This window comes from Neodiprion fabricii, chromosome 5 (genome assembly GCF_021155785.1).
Source record: "Neodiprion fabricii isolate iyNeoFabr1 chromosome 5, iyNeoFabr1.1, whole genome shotgun sequence".
Lineage (NCBI taxonomy): Eukaryota > Metazoa > Arthropoda > Insecta > Hymenoptera > Diprionidae > Neodiprion > Neodiprion fabricii.
The window spans coordinates 8,397,468-8,416,241 of record NC_060243.1 but is presented as its reverse complement, the minus strand read 5'-3'; the positions used below and the strand labels follow the sequence as shown (position 1 = coordinate 8,416,241).

General features: G+C 42.1%; 2 protein-coding genes across 2 annotated transcripts; one reads left to right on the top strand and one right to left on the bottom strand.

The window, feature by feature from the left end:
* Positions 1–451: 451 nt before the first annotated feature.
* LOC124183314 lies at positions 452–10,904 on the bottom strand. The gene is made up of 5 exons (XM_046571659.1): positions 10,802–10,904; positions 9,518–10,238; positions 6,473–7,118; positions 1,866–1,980; positions 452–1,162 (listed from the first exon to the last, which is right to left on the bottom strand). Exons 1-5 carry the CDS (start codon positions 10,811–10,813, stop codon positions 515–517), a joined length of 2,142 nt encoding a protein of 713 aa, XP_046427615.1. The 5' UTR covers positions 10,814–10,904; the 3' UTR covers positions 452–514.
* On the top strand, positions 6,220–7,181 carry LOC124182912 (larval cuticle protein A3A-like). The gene is made up of 2 exons (XM_046570721.1): positions 6,220–6,331; positions 6,475–7,181. The coding sequence occupies exons 1-2, from the start codon at positions 6,320–6,322 to the stop codon at positions 7,120–7,122; spliced, it is 660 nt and encodes a 219-aa protein (XP_046426677.1). The 5' UTR covers positions 6,220–6,319; the 3' UTR covers positions 7,123–7,181.
* Positions 10,905–18,774: the final 7,870 nt, after the last annotated feature.

Below are 18,774 nucleotides of genomic sequence, written 5' to 3'. Positions count from 1 at the left end.
GTCGTGATAAAAATTAGAAACTATTTGACAGGTATTTTAAATTTTCAAATTGAATTACAAAAAATACGTAGAGATGCACTTTTTCACTGAATAATTTCCAATACCTTCAGTATCAGTGTCAGCATAAGATTCAGCATAAAAATGTTTCCCAAGCTACGAAGAAGCTACAGAAGTTTTCGTCATCGCTGAAGCTAAATAACTGATCGGTAACCACTAATCTGGTTTACTAGAAAGCAAGTTTCGTCAAAAAGTATATATCTACTTCTTCACGTAAGAGTACCAACTACTTTGGCCGTGTACATGATTATTTACAAGTTCAGCTGGCCTACGGATATAAGTATAATTGGCAGCGATTCATTGCCGCAAATCTTGATGGAGATGTGAGTAATAGCTTATATCACTAAATTGGAAGAGGGCGGGAGTACCCATAAGATCGAAAACCAAAGGCTAATTAACGTTTCCAAGAATCTCATTTTATTCCAATTAATAAATAGTTCGTCGAATGGTGAACGGCTTAGTGGTAGTAGCCGTAGGCGGGGGCGGCGTAGGCGGCGGGGGCGGCGTACTTGGCTACGACGGGGGCAGCGGCGTAGGCGACGGGGGCGGCGGCGTACTTGTGGACGACGGGGGCGGCGGCGTATTTGGCGACGACGGGGGCGGCCGCGTAGGCGACGGGGGCGGCGTAGGCAGCGGGGGCGGCGTACTTGGCTACGACGGGGGCGGCGGCGTAGGTGACGGGGGCGGCGTACTTGGCCACAACGGGGGCGGCAGCGTACTTGGCGACGACGGGGGCGGCGACGGCCTTGACGGCGACGGCTGCGGGTTCCTTGTGGACGACGGCGTTGAATCCGTTGTGGGGGTCGGCGGTGTAGTCGACGATGCGGCGGGTTCCGTCAGCCTCGATCAGGGAGTAGCTGCCCTGGACGACGTCTCCGTTCCTGGTCTCGGTCTGGCTCTTGGCGTCTCCGGTGATCGAGTCGTGGACGTCGTAGGAGTAGCTGTACTGGGGGTTGGGGTCGTAGTCGGCGTCGACGGTCTTGGTTACGACGGCCTTCGCGATGGGGGCGGCGTAGCCGTAGGCGGGGGCGGCGTGGTAGGCCAGGGGGGCGGGGGCCAGAACTCCGGCGTTGGCGGCGGCCACGAGGGCGAAGAGAGCGACGAACTGTAAATGAGTCGAGAGATTTTGTTCCGGTTAAATGCGTATGAAAAATGCATTACGAAAAACGATATTTATAATTTGGAAAGAAAGAAGGAAAGAAACGCTTCTCATTCTCGACAGCGTGAACGCACCATTTGTGGCCATTTCTTTAAGGGGAGGTCGAAGTGCGCGAACCGTATTTTACAGATTGCTTCTCTCTAGAATAACGAAGTGATAGTATTTGCTATTGTAGACAAAATTTAACAACCAACCAAAACACCGAGTATATAGTTACAACAGATTCTCACTCACTTTGAGGTTATGGCACGCTACCGATATCTGAATAATCCCACGTTTCCCTTACTTTTACGACAATTTTCCGAACTTGTCTCAATTCTCACACAAGCGGATAAGCAAACATCGTCGTATTAAAAAAATTACAAACTATCCCATTGATCCATAGGGAATAAAATTGTGAATTGTATTTTGTTCGTTTCGTTGGCACTCCGACCATCCCCTTAAGGTCAGCAGCACCTTCGCAATCACCGCAGCGGTGTAAGTTTGCCAATTCGTTAAGCTAAGTGCCAATTTTCTAATCAACGTTACACGTAACAGCGGTATAAAAAAAAAAAAAAAAAAACGTTACAAATTAGAAAATCAAATAACTTAATACGAGAAAACGGGTCTTGAATCCAACGAATTATGTTATTCGAAAATTCGGCCGTACCTTGAATGCCATTGCGAATTTGCTGGATTGATCTGCGTCGTGCGAATGATGCCATTCGATCGAGCGAATTCGGTTTTTATACCCCGTCCGGGCTGTCAAGCAAGTGATGCAACGCGGTCAGTTCCCTGTCCAACAAGCTGCGTCGGCTTGCTTTAGAAATTTTATTTCGCGCCACACCCATCTCACTACTTACTCCGTGAGCTCAGGGCGACAAGACTAGGCCGCGGCCTTGCCTCCGGTTACCTAATCCTTATAGCCACGCGGTACTCCCACAGCAGTTGATCTACTTAATCCCATTTCAATGTCAGCCGAGGCTGATGTTGCGCCGTTATTAAAACGCGGAGAGTCGGACGATCCGGATGCTTCCGGTGAGACGATCCTCGCTTTAGCGAAATTAAAACGCCTGCATGAATACACGCACGACGGTGATTCTACCTGGGCATAAAACGATGCGGGTGAACTTTGTCAGATCTCGCTTGTAATCGAAGAAAGTTGTCCAGCTAGTTATATCAGATCTTGTAAGCGACCGTTATACGCATATGGAGCAATACGCAAACGTAAATCATGATCAAGCTGCGAATTAAATATATATATATATACTGTAGTTCTGAACCAGGTCTCGCGGCGCGGAAGAAAAAAACGAAACAAAAGAAAAAATAAAAATTTCCACAAAATTTAACGACCAAATGAATCGCCGCTCCCGAATAGATCGTTATAATTTCGCGATCGCGTAACGGCGAGTCTCTTATTAGATTTTTTACCGCGAAAGAAATACTTTTTAGAAATATTGCACTATTTTTTATTTTTTTCTCTTCACTTTCAATTTTGTGTCGTCAATTTCTTAGAAATAACTCGATCCATAGATTTTGTTTGAAAATGTAGTATAAAAAACCGAGAACTCGGAGACAAGGTGACGTAAATATTCACAAACTTTTGTCTTTGACTGTACTATTATATGCTTGACAAATATTGAATCTGATTCCACGGTCTTTTATTATCCGCGATTGAAATGTTTCCACAACTGAATCCAAAAACTATTCAGCCGATACGACATTAAGGATCCGAAGAAAAAAAAGGGAAAGCGATTTTGTTTGTTCCGATGGTTTTCTCCCTAAATTTCGTTTGATTCAATCCGAAGACAGCGGGAACAGGAAAGCTTTTACCGCACGCGAGGTACTTCAAAGTAAATTTATTCACCCTCTCTCCATCTTTTTCTTGCTTGTTCGTTATACAATAGAATGGAATTGGCATGGGCTGCATTTGTCGGGGATCATTAGTCACCGCGGGTCCGAAACCCGAACCCATTTCTCCTGTTAAATATTCATAGGATCGATTCTTACGCGATCGTTTCCGCAACATTGAGAAAACGCACGGAATAATGCCTACATTGTTGCCGTTAAACTGACAATAGAATTGGCGGGGCTTGCATCGGTTATCGTTCCAAACAGATTTTCTAATCCAGGCCAACGTTCGTCAGGTTTTATTGGATATTACAAATATATTTGTACGATCGCTCGAAACTATCGTACAGGATATGAAGTCAGGTTGTTTGAATCGAAGCTGACGATAAGAGAAAAATTTCCTGACCAGTGTTTCATTTTATTAAAATTTTGTCTAGCAAAAGAAATATTTACTGAACACTATACGAAGTGCAGAATAATTACGTTGGATTGAGAGAATTTTAGTTTATGTATTAATCTTTCGACAATTTGACATCGTAATTTATAACGTTAAACTAGAATGAAGAATATTCACTTGGCTTTGGTAAATGTTATTTCCTGGCACAAGTAGAGTTCTTCTCATCCCACCGAACTCGTAATTCTTTTCCTGTAAAACATTTCATTGGTAACTCGCAATTCGTTCACACTTGTAAATAAATTTAAACAAAAGAAAAAATCATTCCGATTCAACCAAATAATTTGTCGTTAAAAAAAGATTAGTTAAATAGAAATATGCTTTGTTTGAAGGTGTAAAATTTTATTTAAACAAATAAGTTCAAATCACTTTTTATTCATTTAAATCTAACACATAATGTTTCTCCTTACTGTTATACCGTTAAATCAAAGTGAGTGTTTCGTTTTTCAAAATTCGATACTCGACGTAATAATTTCCTCGCAATAAAGGTCCTGGCGATATTCCGCAGCGGTTTTTGCGTTCTTTTTTCCGTCCTCGTTCCAGAGACCGGCGTAAGGAATGTCGGTCCTTTGTGCTCGGGGCAAAATCGTATCGTATGACTTGGTAATCGGCCATATGTCGAGCGGTCCTGTTTTTGGAATTTGGCCCGCGAATCGACTCGACGCTTGGCGATCCATATACCGCGAAAATGGTATGAAAAAATGTCGACGTCACGTGTGAGTATAGTGAGAATATTTCGTTCGACCGAAACGAACTGCGTAATTTCGCGTCTCTCGAAATCTGATTCGTATCGTCGCGGAAGCTAAAAATGCGAGATTTATCTCCGATCGTACATTTCCCAAGATTTTATCACAGCGCGTTTAAGAATCGAAGGCTGAATAAAGTTGGAGGTCAGTAGCCCTCGAGGCAAGGTCACAGACAGGCGAGGTTCAGCCGAAAATTTTACTCGACGTTTTACTTTGCCTCTAATTGAAACACCGCCCGTCCAGCTGCAGTGAAACGAAATGCGAAATTCACCTTGAAAGAATTTGCTGCAAATTGTTCGCCTCTTTTTCCACTTTTTATCCCCCACTCGCTCGGCTTGATTGCACCACGTACTGCCAAAACTGAGAGGGGGAAAAAAAATAATGTGCCGATGTTAAATTGATACTGAAAAAAATGGAAGCTACACATATAACTTGTTTCTTCGATTTGCCATCAATTTCATTGTGACACTGTAATTTTCATCAAAAAAAGGACAGATTTTGGGAAGACACGTTTTTAGTTAAACAAGGCTTTAACGTCAATTTATTGTTGCACAAGCGTTAAATTTTCGCAACAGTAACAAGAAAATATAGTAACAGTGATGGTAATGAGAAAGAATAGTAAGGGATACTAGACTTTCTGGTAACAGGTACGAAACTAATGTTCATTTTGTACCTAGAACTATATTTTTCGATTGTGGTAAAAAATCAAAATACTGAGCGGTAACCGGAACTAAAAATTTCTCTCACAATCAGTGTACGCAAAATTTGTACGCATGTTCTTATAAGCAGTGATTTAGTCGCTTAACCGGAATAAAGAGCAACTGCCAAATCGCGGCTTATCGTTTTTGATTCGTTTCACGGTATCCCGGATTCGATTGGACACGACATTGTCTCCTTGGGTGGGAATAACGCGTTCAAGTCCGAATTCTGTGACTTTGACAAAGACTGTCCCGGATTTTGAGTCACACCCGGACTCGTCACTCCGCAATTTTTTGCTCGGCTGCAGGTGCAGGTTGATAAATGACGTAGGACCCAGTGGCGAGGACCGATCGACGGAAGCCATGCGGAAACTTGAAGATCTATCGAGATCGAGTTCCTCTCTCTCCGAGGGCAATGATCAATCTTTGGCACCGCGCATTCGAGCAGAACTGATGTGTAGGTATATTCGTTCTCTCGGCTCTTGAACCTGATTCATGCGGTGATCCGGATGCGGATAATGATTAGACTCAGGTGGCGTATCGGGTGAAGTTTTCATTGGATATGAGATCAAACACAAAATCGTTGAATTTTGATTGCACGGGGCTTAATTAACATTTGATTAATTTTTTACTGGTCTCCTTCTTTTTGCACATACCTGAATACCTGATTGGTATATCTAGGTAAGTGTTCCACTTATTTTTGGCCGGCTGATATAATTACGACATTAGAATTTCTGTGATGCAACGATGTATATGTACAGGAGTCAGGGTCGCCGATCGGCCGATGAAATGGTGAAGGAATTGCTTTCGGGAATTTTACAATTCGCGATTGGTTGTTCAAACGAGAAATTACATTCGGTTTATACGAAATTAAGGTGCAGATATTTTGATATACGTAAAATCGTATAACGAAATATAAACGTTTATGGGGAGATATCGATTATGCATTAGCTGTCGCATGCATGCGTCTAATAAACACTTGCGTGAACATAACGTGTAGGTGCAGACATGGAGTTGAATGGAAATTCGTATTATTCGCGAAATGGTTTAATTATGTTTCGACCCGATTTGTAAATTGCTGCGTACGAATTCGGCGCCGGGAGATCAAGTATTGCGAAAGGCGTTATGGGCGTATGTGTACGCGTGTGTGCAAAACAACGCGTATCCTTCGATAAATTTTCACCACAGTGGAGGTTTTTAATCGTCTGGGTAAGTGGTCAGTCCAGAAGCCAAAATCCACCAAAGATTGTACACGGACTGTTTCCGCCGTTAAAGTTTGAAAGTCCGAAACGGCGGTGGGGATTACCGATATATAAACCCGGGCACGTTCTGCCACAAGCATCACACATCCAGTCGATCCCAGTCAATCTCAACAATGGCATTCAAGGTTCGTGTCCGATGACTTGTCTCAAGCTGCAATCGCTAATTAGCTGAAATAAAAATTTCGCCTTAACGAATTTCTGTTCGTATAATCGTGTAACAAACCACTACTCTGCACTAATTGTCACAATGTTACCTCATTTTTTACAGTTCGTCGCTCTCTTCGCCCTCGTGGCGGCCGCCAACGCCGGAGTTCTGGCCCCCGCCCCCCTGGCCTATCACGCCGCCCCCGCTTACGGCTACGCCGCCCCCATCGCCAAGGCCGTCGTAACCAAGACCGTCGACGCCGACTACGACCCCAACCCCCAGTACAGCTACTCCTACGACGTCCACGACTCGATCACCGGAGACGCCAAGAGCCAGACCGAGACCAGGAACGGAGACGTCGTCCAGGGCAGCTACTCCCTGATCGAGGCTGACGGAACCCGCCGCATCGTCGACTACACCGCCGACCCCCACAACGGATTCAACGCCGTCGTCCACAAGGAACCCGCAGCCGTCGCCGTCAAGGCCGTCGCCGCCCCCGTCGTCGCCAAGTACGCTGCCGCCCCCGTTGTGGCCAAGTACGCCGCCCCCGTCACCTACGCCGCCGCCCCCGTCGTAGCCAAGTACGCCGCCCCTGCTGCCTACGCCGCCCCCGTCGCCTACGCGGCCGCCCCCGTCGTCGCCAAATACGCCGCCGCCCCCGTCGTCCACAAGTACGCCGCCGCCCCCGTCGCCTACGCCGCTGCCCCCGTCGTAGCCAAATACGCCGCCCCCGCCGCCTACGCCGCCCCCGCCTACGGCTACTACCACTAAGCCGTTCACCATTCGACGAACTATTTATTTCTAATAAACTGAACATTTGAAGAAACTTACTTCTGCTCTGTTTTCATTAACTTCAAATTTTGTATTCGGAGTTTTCGGATTAGTCGGAAGTTTATTTATTTATTGGCTAATTATCGTCCATTCGTAATGACGGAAGCGAATAGACAAAGGGATCAATAAAAAAACATACAATAGATAAAGATCGGTTAAACAGTATCAACTGTCCCCCAGTAAAAGTTATAATAGACGGTAGATAAAAAACTGTGACTTTCATTGGCGCCATATGTATATAAATAACTAGTCCACACCTCGACAGTTTCATAGGTATATACATAACCGGCATTAATTCGCCAGTCGAAATTGCAGTGCGAATGCTTGTCTCGTGCTGTCTGAACGCCCGCCGCATTACAGGTATAATAAGTATAACAGCGCGCGTTGAACAAAGTTGAGCAATTCTTTTATTCTTATCAATTCGGTAGATCTTGCTCTATAGTAGTCGATAATTTGATTTCGGAGTGGACCACAACACGCCTTAATACGAATTCAGCGTTTTATTCGCACACGTGTGCATGTGTGACACGCGAGCGTTCTTTCTTCCATTAATTTTCTCAAGCTTCAACCTTGGCGCGGAACAGGACCAGCAGCCGACCTTGACACGGGTTGAGTGTCTTTGGAAAGGGATCCGGGAGCAACGCAGGAGACAATAATGAGGCACCAGCCTGGGTCGGGTGTGAAAATAAACCCTTGACAACCTTCGGTTTGTTACCGTTCCGAGCATGAGGCGACGCCGTTTTTTCCTTCGTGAGAACGGCGCAAGACGACAAGGCTGACCGACCGTATCCTGCAATAAACTAAACCGGTCGGTACCGTCGAGGTTATACGGGTACTTTGTTTATCTGAATGCTGCAGAGACAGTCTGGCATACGTGACTCTCGGAGAAGATACAGCGATTCCATTCTGAGTGGTTTAACAAATCACTTATCCAAGTCTCAGCGTTCCATTGGACTGGAAGCCAAGTGTGCTTGAATTTTTGTACACTTAACATTCATTCTCTCCATCACGGCTGCTCAGAACTACTTTCATGATTTGAATTTCTTGGCATTAGCAGGATGAGCTCTGTTCCAGTCCAAGATTCAAGTGTTGGATGAAAATCTTGTATACTTGGGATTCACCGTTTGTTCAAGAACCACAGTCTTCTTTCACATTCAATAGAAGAAACTACGAAAAACGGTTATCACACCGATTCGTTAATAAATTACCTACCAATAGTGATCGATCGTTGATTAATGGTAGCTGCTTGGGCGAGGGAAGCAGCCGATAGATCAATAAAGTTGACACACTGCGCATTTAACAGTGCTATTACGAACCAGTGAGTTGATTAAGACATCGTTGCGTCATGTAACGGTCCAAAATACTGCTCCTGAGAAGCAGAAACGCGTTATCGATAATCGACTCACTTTAAATTACCACGTCTGTATTACATTATATGTATGTGCCATTGAAGAGAAAAGAAAGAAATCAGGAGTGGGTGAGGTAGAAACTTGTTTCTTTACGGCAACGAGAAGATTCTGTTCTACTTACATGTATTACTTTCATTGCAAGCGCATTACACAATCACGCGTGATTGATAATTAATTTTTCCAGCCAACTTTTCTAACCGCCAAGCCTTTGAGCCATCGGCCGGTTGGTCTACCAGTTAAAAGATTAACATGATTGGTCAGAGACGATTAGTAGTCGACAACCACTTTCACGAATTACTTTTTGCTTTAACCATCGTAATATCGCATCTCCCAGTTAACGATATACCAACACGGGTCAGCGATCGTGATGCGATAATTTATTATTATCCACCGCGTTTGAACAGCGTTCATTTCATGTTCTCTATAATGAGACATTGTCTTGGTAAACCGAAACGCATTGGCCGATTTGAGATCTCATTTTGAGATGAAACGCTGGATTCGAAGAGAATGGAGTTGGCTTCGGACTCGTTTATCTTTGAGTCTGGATCCTGAGCTTTTGGACCGATCGATGCGGTACAGTTTTAGCAATTACACCTCCACTACCTCGGCAGCATGTTCTTCAGTCATAGTGGACACTTTTAAAACTAATGGATTTCACCGATGAAGCGGGAAGAAGTTGGAGACAACTACCTCTGATTTAAAAGTAGATTCGTTTCGCTTAATCTTACGACAACTCCTCATATCGGTAAGCGAAAGAAAACTTGGACAGAACCAGTTCGAAAAATTCCAATTCCGCATCATCGCGACTCCAGAGTACAAGTAAATCATGGAACAGATCGAGGTTGGGTAATACTCACGGTAAGCGTGAGACAAAAACGCACAATATCAAATGTTATTATTTATATTTCGAAAGGGTCGAATAACTTAGTGGTAGTAAGCGGGGCCGGAGTATGCCAGAGGTGCGGCGTACTTGGCGATGGGTGCACCATAGGTGGAATAGGCCAGGGGGGCGGCGTGAGCGACGGCGGGGGCGGCGTAAGAGAGGGGAGCGGCGTACTTGGCAACGGGGGCAGCGTACGCGGAGTAAGCCAGGGGGGCGGCGTACTTGGCGATGGGTGCACCATAGGTGGAGTAGGTCAGGGGAGCGGCGTACTTGGCAACGGGGGCGGCGTACGCAGAGTAAGCCAGGGGGGCGGCGTACTTGGCGACGGGGGCGGCGTAGGCGAGTGGAGCAGCGACCTTGGCGACGACGGGGGCGGCGACGGCCTTGACGGCGACGGCAGCGCCCTCTTTGCGGACGACGGCGTTGAAGCCGTTAACGGGGTCGGCGGTGTAGTCGACGATGCGTCGGGTTCCGTCAGCTTCGATGAGCGAGTATCCACCGTGGACGACGTCGCCGTCGCGGGTCTCGTGCTGCTCCTTGTTGTCCCCGGTTATCGAGTCCTGGACGTCGTAGGCGTAGCTGTACTGGGGGTGGGGGTCGTACTCGGCGTCGACGGTTTTGGTGACCACGGCCTTGGCGATGGGAGCGGCATAGCCGTAAGCTGGGGCGGCGTAGCCGTAGGCGGGGGCGGCGTGGTAGGCCAGGGGGGCGGGGGCCAGACCTCCGGCGTTGGCGGCAGCCACGAGGGCGAAAAGAGCGACGAACTGTTAACCGGAAATAAAGAGTTGTAGGTTTAATGTCAGTCTCGCAGGTTGGTACCGGGTGATTTTCTCGAAGGTTTCCGAACCTTTGCCACTCCATGAACTGTCGAAGATACATTTTGGGTCTTTACTGCCATTTTTGAAACGATATTCGAGCTAACGTGGACTAAAAAACTAAACTAGGCTAGGCCTAGCCGAGTCCCTGTCGTCCGCTAGATCAGATAGAGATATCTTTTCAGAAATGGAAGTAAAGACTTGAAATTGTAACTTTTTCGGTTGTTTATTGGCATGTGAAGTGTCGGGAAGCTCGAAAAAAATCACTCCGTATAATATTAGACTCAGACTTGATATTCCAGGCACGGTCGTCCAGGAAAGGACAAACGCAGTGCCAAGCACTATATCGTCTTCAGACCAAAATCAACCTGCCAGGTGAAATGCTCGATTGCTTGTCAAGGCACGAAGCACTTAACCAAAGGGTAAATTTTGCCTCAAGTTTACTCAAATATCAAGTCTGGTTCCAAAGTTAGTCGTATCGTATTCTGTGGCGACTGGGAAGCCTGACTAACCTTGAAGGCCATGACTGTAGAAGCGCTGGATCAACTGTGCGGAACTGATGCCTTCTGGGCTGAATTCAACTTCTTTTATAGGACTGAAACGATGGGGGGAGTGACCACACCCCGCCACGACGAATCGTGCCACCGTATCCGGACTGCCTTGAATCCTTCTGTTTTTGGAGCACCGACGCGAACAAGGAACTGACGATACCTCGGGATGGCGGGCTGCTAATTGGCGGTTATGAATTATTTTAACTGGCTCACTGGCTCGCTAGACGGAATCGCAGAAACTGTTGGAACAGTCGGGGTTTGATATACAATAATTACTAATGTGCTGCTCGCGTGGAGAGTCGAAATTTCGAATATTAGATGTGTAGTTTAATAACCGTGTTGCCGTTTGGAATATTGACTTTGAAAAAATATGCAAGTGCATTTGCATTTCATACAGAATTTGTTAACTTTCTGTAAATATTTTCATCAGCGCGAATATTTTCAACTTTTACTTTTCCCGGATTTGGAAGAGCGGAGACTCGACAGTTTGATAAATTTGTTTTAATACTTTTTTATGACACTTTGGTCTATCGCAGAAGTTTCAAAATTATGTGAAGGAAATTCTTTCTTCGTAGACTTTTCAAAGTTTACGTAAATCCTGGAATCAATGGGAGTGTTGAAGTTTTGCAGAATTTTTGTTGTTTCCGGAACGTTTCGAGGTTCCAAAGGTCCTGTTTTAGTGGAAATGTTGGAAACTAGAATTTGAAAAGAAACTTACTAACGTTGAAATTCAAACAACTGATGAGAAGAACCCAAATTGTAATTAAGTAATCGCATCCATAAAAATTACTTATTTTACTGTACGTACGTGAAACAAATTTTTCATGGGTAATAAATTTGTCGCTATCGTGAATAAAAAATGTTTGGAAATAATGAAGAAAAACCGACCTTATTAGAAACAAAATCTTTTTTCAGTTCACAAGGAAATTTATACGTTTGATTAAAGATATTTTGCCACTACTGACAGATAAAAATTCTTTTCATAAACACATTTTCTAACAGATTCTTGTTTAAACAAATCATTTCACTTCGTGCGAAATGTTGATTAAACTTCTGTCGCTATAAGACGACAAAATTTCACTTCAATTAGCGTAAAATTTTGATCGAACCGATTGACACGGATAAAAAAATAAATTCTCGCTTTTTCAGTGGTGAAAAAATTGATATTAATCGATCGGCGGCGAATCTTGATAAAAAGAATTTTGTCTACGGCCAACCGACAAATTCATCTACGTATCTAATAACTCGAGCAGCTCGATATAATATTTCTAACTTAAGGTGAGAGCATATATATCGTGCGTAAAGTCTCAGGTCATATGCAAATGAACACAGCTCCGCATGCATGTATCTTACTTAAGAATTGGCCCCTGACTACAATCCGGGCTACTACGACATAAATATCTCAGCACGATAGACGCGATATAACAGCCACTTTAAAATGAGAGATTAATTTTCAAACGGCTCGGTGAAAAAATAGAGCGGAATCTGAGCGAAAAGAACTGCATTACTTTGAGGCTGTATATAGATTTGCAATTTGTTTATGCAAAAAATTTTGTGCCTTATTTGAGAAACGTCGAGAAATTAATTTTCCGTATTTTCTTCCCTATAAAGCATGTTTTCCATCAAATATGATACGCTTTTTCAACCTTCGAGAATCAATTCAGCGAGGGACAGCGTACTTTGAATTATTCCGTATTCAAGGATGTAATTTGTTTTCGCTGCGACATCCGGGATCTATAACTGCGATAGAAAAATAAGAAGCCGGAGCAGCGAGGCGAAGACCGACTGGTCAGACCCTCGAGGCAGTTTCTTGGTTGGATAAATAAGCGGGCCCATATTCATCGCCAATATTGTACCCGCATGATCTTCAAGTAATAAGATTCGGATCGATAATATTTTTGCACGCGGCACCTGACGTAAATTTTTTTTAAGCCAGAATTAATTGTAGATTAATTTAAAAAATATCGATCAGCCTGAAAGAATCAGTCCCAGAATTAATTTATTATTAAAAGACTTATCCGATTTTTCTCAAAATTTCGCGACTTCTAAATCGGATGAAGCCAACTTAAAATGTCGGATAATATAATTTAATAAATAACTCAGGAATAGATGAACCGATTTCGCTGAATATAAAATCAGATATAAATAAAAAAAGAATCTCATCAATCGATACTAAAATAATGAAAATCCATTTGATACCTGCCTTGACTACAGAGAAGCGAAAAGTGATAAAAAATGTATTTCATCAGGGAAATCCTTTCTTTGCGTCAACAAAATGTAACTGTGATTTATAGCAATCAATCGGTCTATCAGCAAAGTTCGTGTGACAATAAAAACGATTGTTTTCACAAGTGCGTTTCTTTTCTTCGTTGATAAACGGAACGCATGAATTGGAAGGAATTTTTCATTACATCAGACGTGCCGGCTCGATCGGAATACTGATCTAAATGACGCACGGCGGTGATCGACGTACGTCGCAGTTTATTTTCCAGTAATTTTAGCAATGCTAACCGGTGTGGCATACTGACCTGAAAATTTCACTTTCTTTCCCTCGTCAAGCAGCCTGTAAGAGTCAATTAAAAAATCCTCTTATAAAATTCTCGCTGCTCGAACATTTGAACTGTATGCGTATTATAATGATTTGGAACGGTATTACGTGAAAAATAAAAAAATAAAAAAGCAACCGGTCTTCTCGCACAAGCACATAGTTATAATTTGAATTGAACGCATAGCGGACAAAGTCAATTATTTCGTGGATGAATACCGAATAGATTAAATGATTAAAATTTTGTTGGTAAGGAAGTAAAAAATAAAAATAAAAAAAAAACCTGCAGTAAAGGAAAGCCGTTGATCGATCTCCTTTCATTTAAAACCACGTGAAAAGTTGTCAAGTGAAAAAAAAATTCTGCGACTTTTTGTTCCTCGGAACATTTCGTAAATGATCTAATTACGTAAATTATACATTTTATTTTTTTGATCGAACGTGGCTGAGAGGACATACAAAGTAGGTGGTTTTTAACGAGAAAATTATAACGCGGAGACTGGCGCAATTTATTGTAAAATTGTGTCGTCAATCAGGTTTTAAACGCGGTGATCTGTTACAGGTTCACGACGATGTTCTGATTTCAGCGATTCCGCGTCGAGAGAAAGGCGTAGGGTACCTACGCGTAAAAATTCTTCGGCATTATTGCGCAATTTGACATTACACGTACGTGTTCGGCGACGCGTTTTTTTTTTTATTTATACAGTAATAATTTACCCGCATTATTGTGCGCGCGTATATTTCTGCCCGAGTAAATCAAACGGCTATACAAATTCTCGATTTTATTATATTTATTTTCGACACAACTGTCATCCCGCAACTGCTTAGCCTAGCAGCCCACAATATCGATAACCGTATCGAGATCCGCCTTTACTACGTGACTGTTATAAATTTTTTTCGCATATAAATAATAACGAATTACAAAATGCCGTCCGTAATCCTTTCGGACTGGGAGCATGAATTCAGGCTGGTATTTCACGCCTCTAAATTGTGTCACACTTGACGATTATTTCGGTATATTCGTGTAATTGGACGAGAGTTGTTAGCGCTTTTTAAGAATAATGTATCAACTACGTTGTGGCAACGTAATTTTTATTCATCGTCACGAGCGATAAACGTTCGGAACTGTGGACGGAGATATTCGAAGAATATGTCACATTCGTGTGTTTTTGGATTTATTTTTAATCCAACACATTCTTATAAACAAAGTACAAAAGAAAATGAAGCTCTTTATTACGACATGGTAAGATTAAGAAAATGAATAAACAGAATTGAGCTGTCGGCTGTCTTTGAGGAACAGAACCTCTGACCTGAAAGGAGAAACACGATGAGAGTGAGAGAACAAAAAAAGAAACCTATAAATAAACGGGGAACGTGTAAAAAAAATTAAGGAGTGGACGGAAGAGACGGCTGGGTTTCAGCAGGTGAGCAAATTACGCAAGGAATACGTTTATGCAATTAACTTTAATTGCAATCGGCAATTTCGCGGTCAGCTGTCCAGACATTCACCGAGAACCTTTGGGATATGGCATGGTTTTGACGTTTTTCATTTACTTGTCTTTGGACGCGAACTGGCTGATAATTGAAAGTGAGATCGGAATCGCTGAAAATTCAATTATTTTTGTCAAGCTATCGGGTACAGTTGATGCGGATTGAAAACAATTATCCGACTGTATTAAATATTTCAATGTGGGTCAGGTTTGAATAAAAATATTTTAATACTTTCGATGAACGTGAATTTTTCGAATCGTGGTTTCGTTAGTGGAAAATCGTGTTTCGTCAAATTAAATCACAAACGCATTGATGCGAATAAATTTGTTTTGTTCAAGTGAAACCTGTCTGATCCAAATACAATTTTGTTGAAACGTTCCGTCTCTCTTACGTTTTAAAAATAAGTTTTCACCGCCGAAGAATTTTACTCACTTGCACACGGTTGATCACCTCGCGATTATTCACCGAGTCGTAATCGAACCGATCAATCACATTCTCGTTCGAATATAAAATTGGATAGATCAGGTTTCAGGCAAGGTCGTCTAATTCTATTCGTATTTTGTATCGAATCGTTGGACCGAATTCCGATCCATTCTTCACGGACAATTTTGGGCAGTGAACAATGCTAAACGGAGGCGTTTAGGAAATTCGGATTTTTGACAGTGGGTTGGCTTTTGATTGATCGGTGCAATCAGCGTTTTCCTAATCCAGACACTCGCATTCGGAGAAAAAGTTGAAGTTGAATAAATTTTTTTTCTAAATCTAATGAAATTTTTCATCGCTCTACAGTTGAATAAATTATTCATTTTTTGTTTCAGGAATACGACTCGTTGACAATTAAAACACGTATTCAGCAAACGATGTTTTTGTTTCAAAGCACAAATCCGCTTATAATTGAATGTGAAAATAAATGCACGTTTTTTATACGAGAAAACCTGATTCTTTTCACTTTGTCAATCGGAATAAAAGTTTTGTTATTTGAAAAAAATATTGTTCGATAGTAAACAGCTTTGCTCTTTTGCTCTTTGAATACGCGACTCCCTGCATTGAAAATTATACAGCAATGGCATCGATGGCAACGGAGGAATTCGACGTGTTAATAATCGGAGCATTAGCCTTGGTATCGTCCAATTTGGCGAGAAGAGACAACTCGGAATATTCGCATGCGTTTCGCTTTGACTTTGTAATTGAGGTTAAAAATTGACCGTAAGGATCGCGTGCTGGACTCGAAGCTGTGGAATGAAGTCGTAATATTCGCACGAACGAGAAGGACGAGATCACGGTTGTAAATTTGCGTAAGTGATACGCGATCGCATTTTCACATCTCGAATGATTCCGCGCACGACGTCCAGGATTTCTTAAACTCACAAGTGAAAAGTTATTCGTAGCAATAAATGTTCTCTTCGCAAATCCCTCCGTTCAATATCTGTAGCGAAAATGCTACGTTCGAACTAATCAAAGTATTTTTTCGACTTCGCAAAATGCAAAACTCAGCTTTTATCGTAGGAAAAAAGAAGCAGTTTTTTTTCAATGGATCGAGTTGATTTCATCAATTTGTGAAAATGCATATAATAGTTAACGAATCGTATTGTTAAAAGAAAAAAATAACTGATTCGTTATTTGGTTTGAAGATAAAAAGAAAAGGATAAAAAAGAAATTGGTTCGACTGATCAGGTAATGTTGAAATTTTTTGGAATTTAGATAACTTGATCGAATTTAAATAAACTTTTTCTCGAGTGTAAACTTCAACCATTCACGGATCCACTCAACTTGCAGCGAGCTGACGTTGACACGCCGACACCTTTTGCCCGTATACAATTCAATCGCATTTACATACGAGAGCAGTTGCGTAGCTTCCATGCTCCAAACTCGTGTTGCGAAATTAAATTTGCCAGTGCCAACTCGTCTCGTTATTCCTGCTTTCTGGAATACATAATATTCTCTCGATTTCTGGGCCCCATGTAGAATTTTATTGATCGGCAATTCAATTTGAATTCACCTCAACACAATACATATATATGTATAAGTTTTACTTTTATTTGTTGAAGTTTTTCAGCGCAAATATCTACAAAGTATTTTTGCGAAAGTCTACGAAGTATTATTTGATTATTAATTTTTTCAACTGATTACAGGCTCTCCTGTTTCTCTTCCATCTTTATCTTTTTAAATATTTTTGTCCAATTTTACCTGTCTTTAGATTTCTATGGCATGGTGTTTTTTCAGTTCTCTTTATTGATAATGTTAACACGTATAAAAAGAAGAAAACGTCAGAAACATTTATCTCATCTCGTCATGTGAATGATCTGCGACCTGAGACAGTGAAAATTTGACGAGATGTAAAAAAAAAATTGTCACCGTAGCTTTGCTTGAAAAAATCGTTTCTGTTAGCGATTGGTTGCCAAATATTTGTCAAAAATCACACGGAATGACGCAAGATAAGTAAAAATGAAAAAGGGCGATTTGAAAGCGTTGCGTGTTACCTGAGGATGAGAAAATTTCGCACCTTAAATCTGGCGAAATTTGACCCGAAATACCGGCGTGTAATCGACCTGTCTGTTCGAGGTCGGCGGCAATTTGTGAGGCAGTGGATGGTGATGACTGCAAGGCGAAGTGAGGCGTAAACCACTGGAAGCGATACAGCTGCTGCTGGTCCAGACAGAAATGAGAGGACGAAAGGATTTGTCTCGTAATTCATTCCTGTGCGCATTTAATAATAACAGTTAGAAATTTATCAACTAAATGAAGTAAGCGACTCTGAACAAGTTTCGCGAAGTATGAATATTCAAATCAGCCTTATTATATTTTTATCGTTCCTCCGATCTCCGCACCTACTCGAATTACGAACGTCTGGATGGGTTAAGGAGGTCGCTTGTAGACTGAGAAAAATTTCAGTTGTTACAGTTAAGCTAAGCTAGTTGTGTTTTAATTGATATTCCTTACAAAGTCTAAATTCTCAAATATGATGACGAAATTTTAGAACTTCAAGCTCTTAGTTGAATACATTTATAGGTGAACTGGCCCGTAACAAATTTATAACAGTTGATTAATTCAAGTAAAGACTAGAAAAATGTAAGATGGAATTTTGTGGTCTTGTGCGGCAAAAGGCGGACGTAATCGATCGATATCTTTCTCCGAACGGTTTGAACTCTGTCATAATAATTGCGCCTGAAATTTGAGGAACGCAAGCGGCGACTCGTTCGTGTATAAACAACTAGCAAATGACATTGGGTGAGGCCGAAGCAGCCCCGCGTTTTTGGTGAAAGTGAATCCGACGTTTGGCCAATGCCGGAGAGCCCGGAATGTTCGAGGAGAGTCCAGGAGGAGATTGGAGGCTCTGAATACTGTTGCAAAAAAGATATGCTAATTATAACGTTCTTTGAATGTATCGGTTAGGGTGGGGGTAAAAATGTAGAAAGTAAAAAAATACCAGGGTGATGATATCGAATTTTTAACGAAGCGAAAATTAGGTTTACAGAATTAAAAAGTGGAGAAAGTCGGGGTATGAAGAAGTAAAGAAATAGAAAGATCAGAATGTAGAATGACAAAATGAAGAATCGTCAGAATTTGTCTCAATAATGTAGATTCATATGCAGATTCTAGATCTTACCCTTGTATATTTTGCCTTTCTGTATTTTCGATTTTCTGTACTTGGAATTTCTACGTTTTGATCATTCCACGAATTAGATTTTCTTGTCTTTGAAAATTCGATATTTTTGAACATCTAACGGTTAGGGTTCGTTATAAAATTCACACAGATGCGGTGAACAATGTTTGCTTTTGCGTATATGAAACGCAGAGCGTAAAAAACATTTCGCAATGTCAAAGTATGAAACACTCGGCGAAACAATTGTCGGAAGTTTTGCAATCGGATGATTTATCCGAATCTGAAAGCTGTTCTTTC

What these genes read in the sequence shown, in the direction of transcription:
- LOC124183314 (XM_046571659.1), bottom strand. An exon ending in CGGCCCCGCTTACTACCACT is followed by an intron (nt 7,119 to 9,517) that starts AAGTTATTCGAC and finishes TGAACGGCTTAG; the next exon opens with TGGTAGTAGCCGTAGGCGGG. An exon ending in AATTCGCAATGGCATTCAAG is followed by an intron (nt 1,163 to 1,865) that starts GTACGGCCGAAT and finishes ACTCATTTACAG; the next exon opens with TTCGTCGCTCTCTTCGCCCT.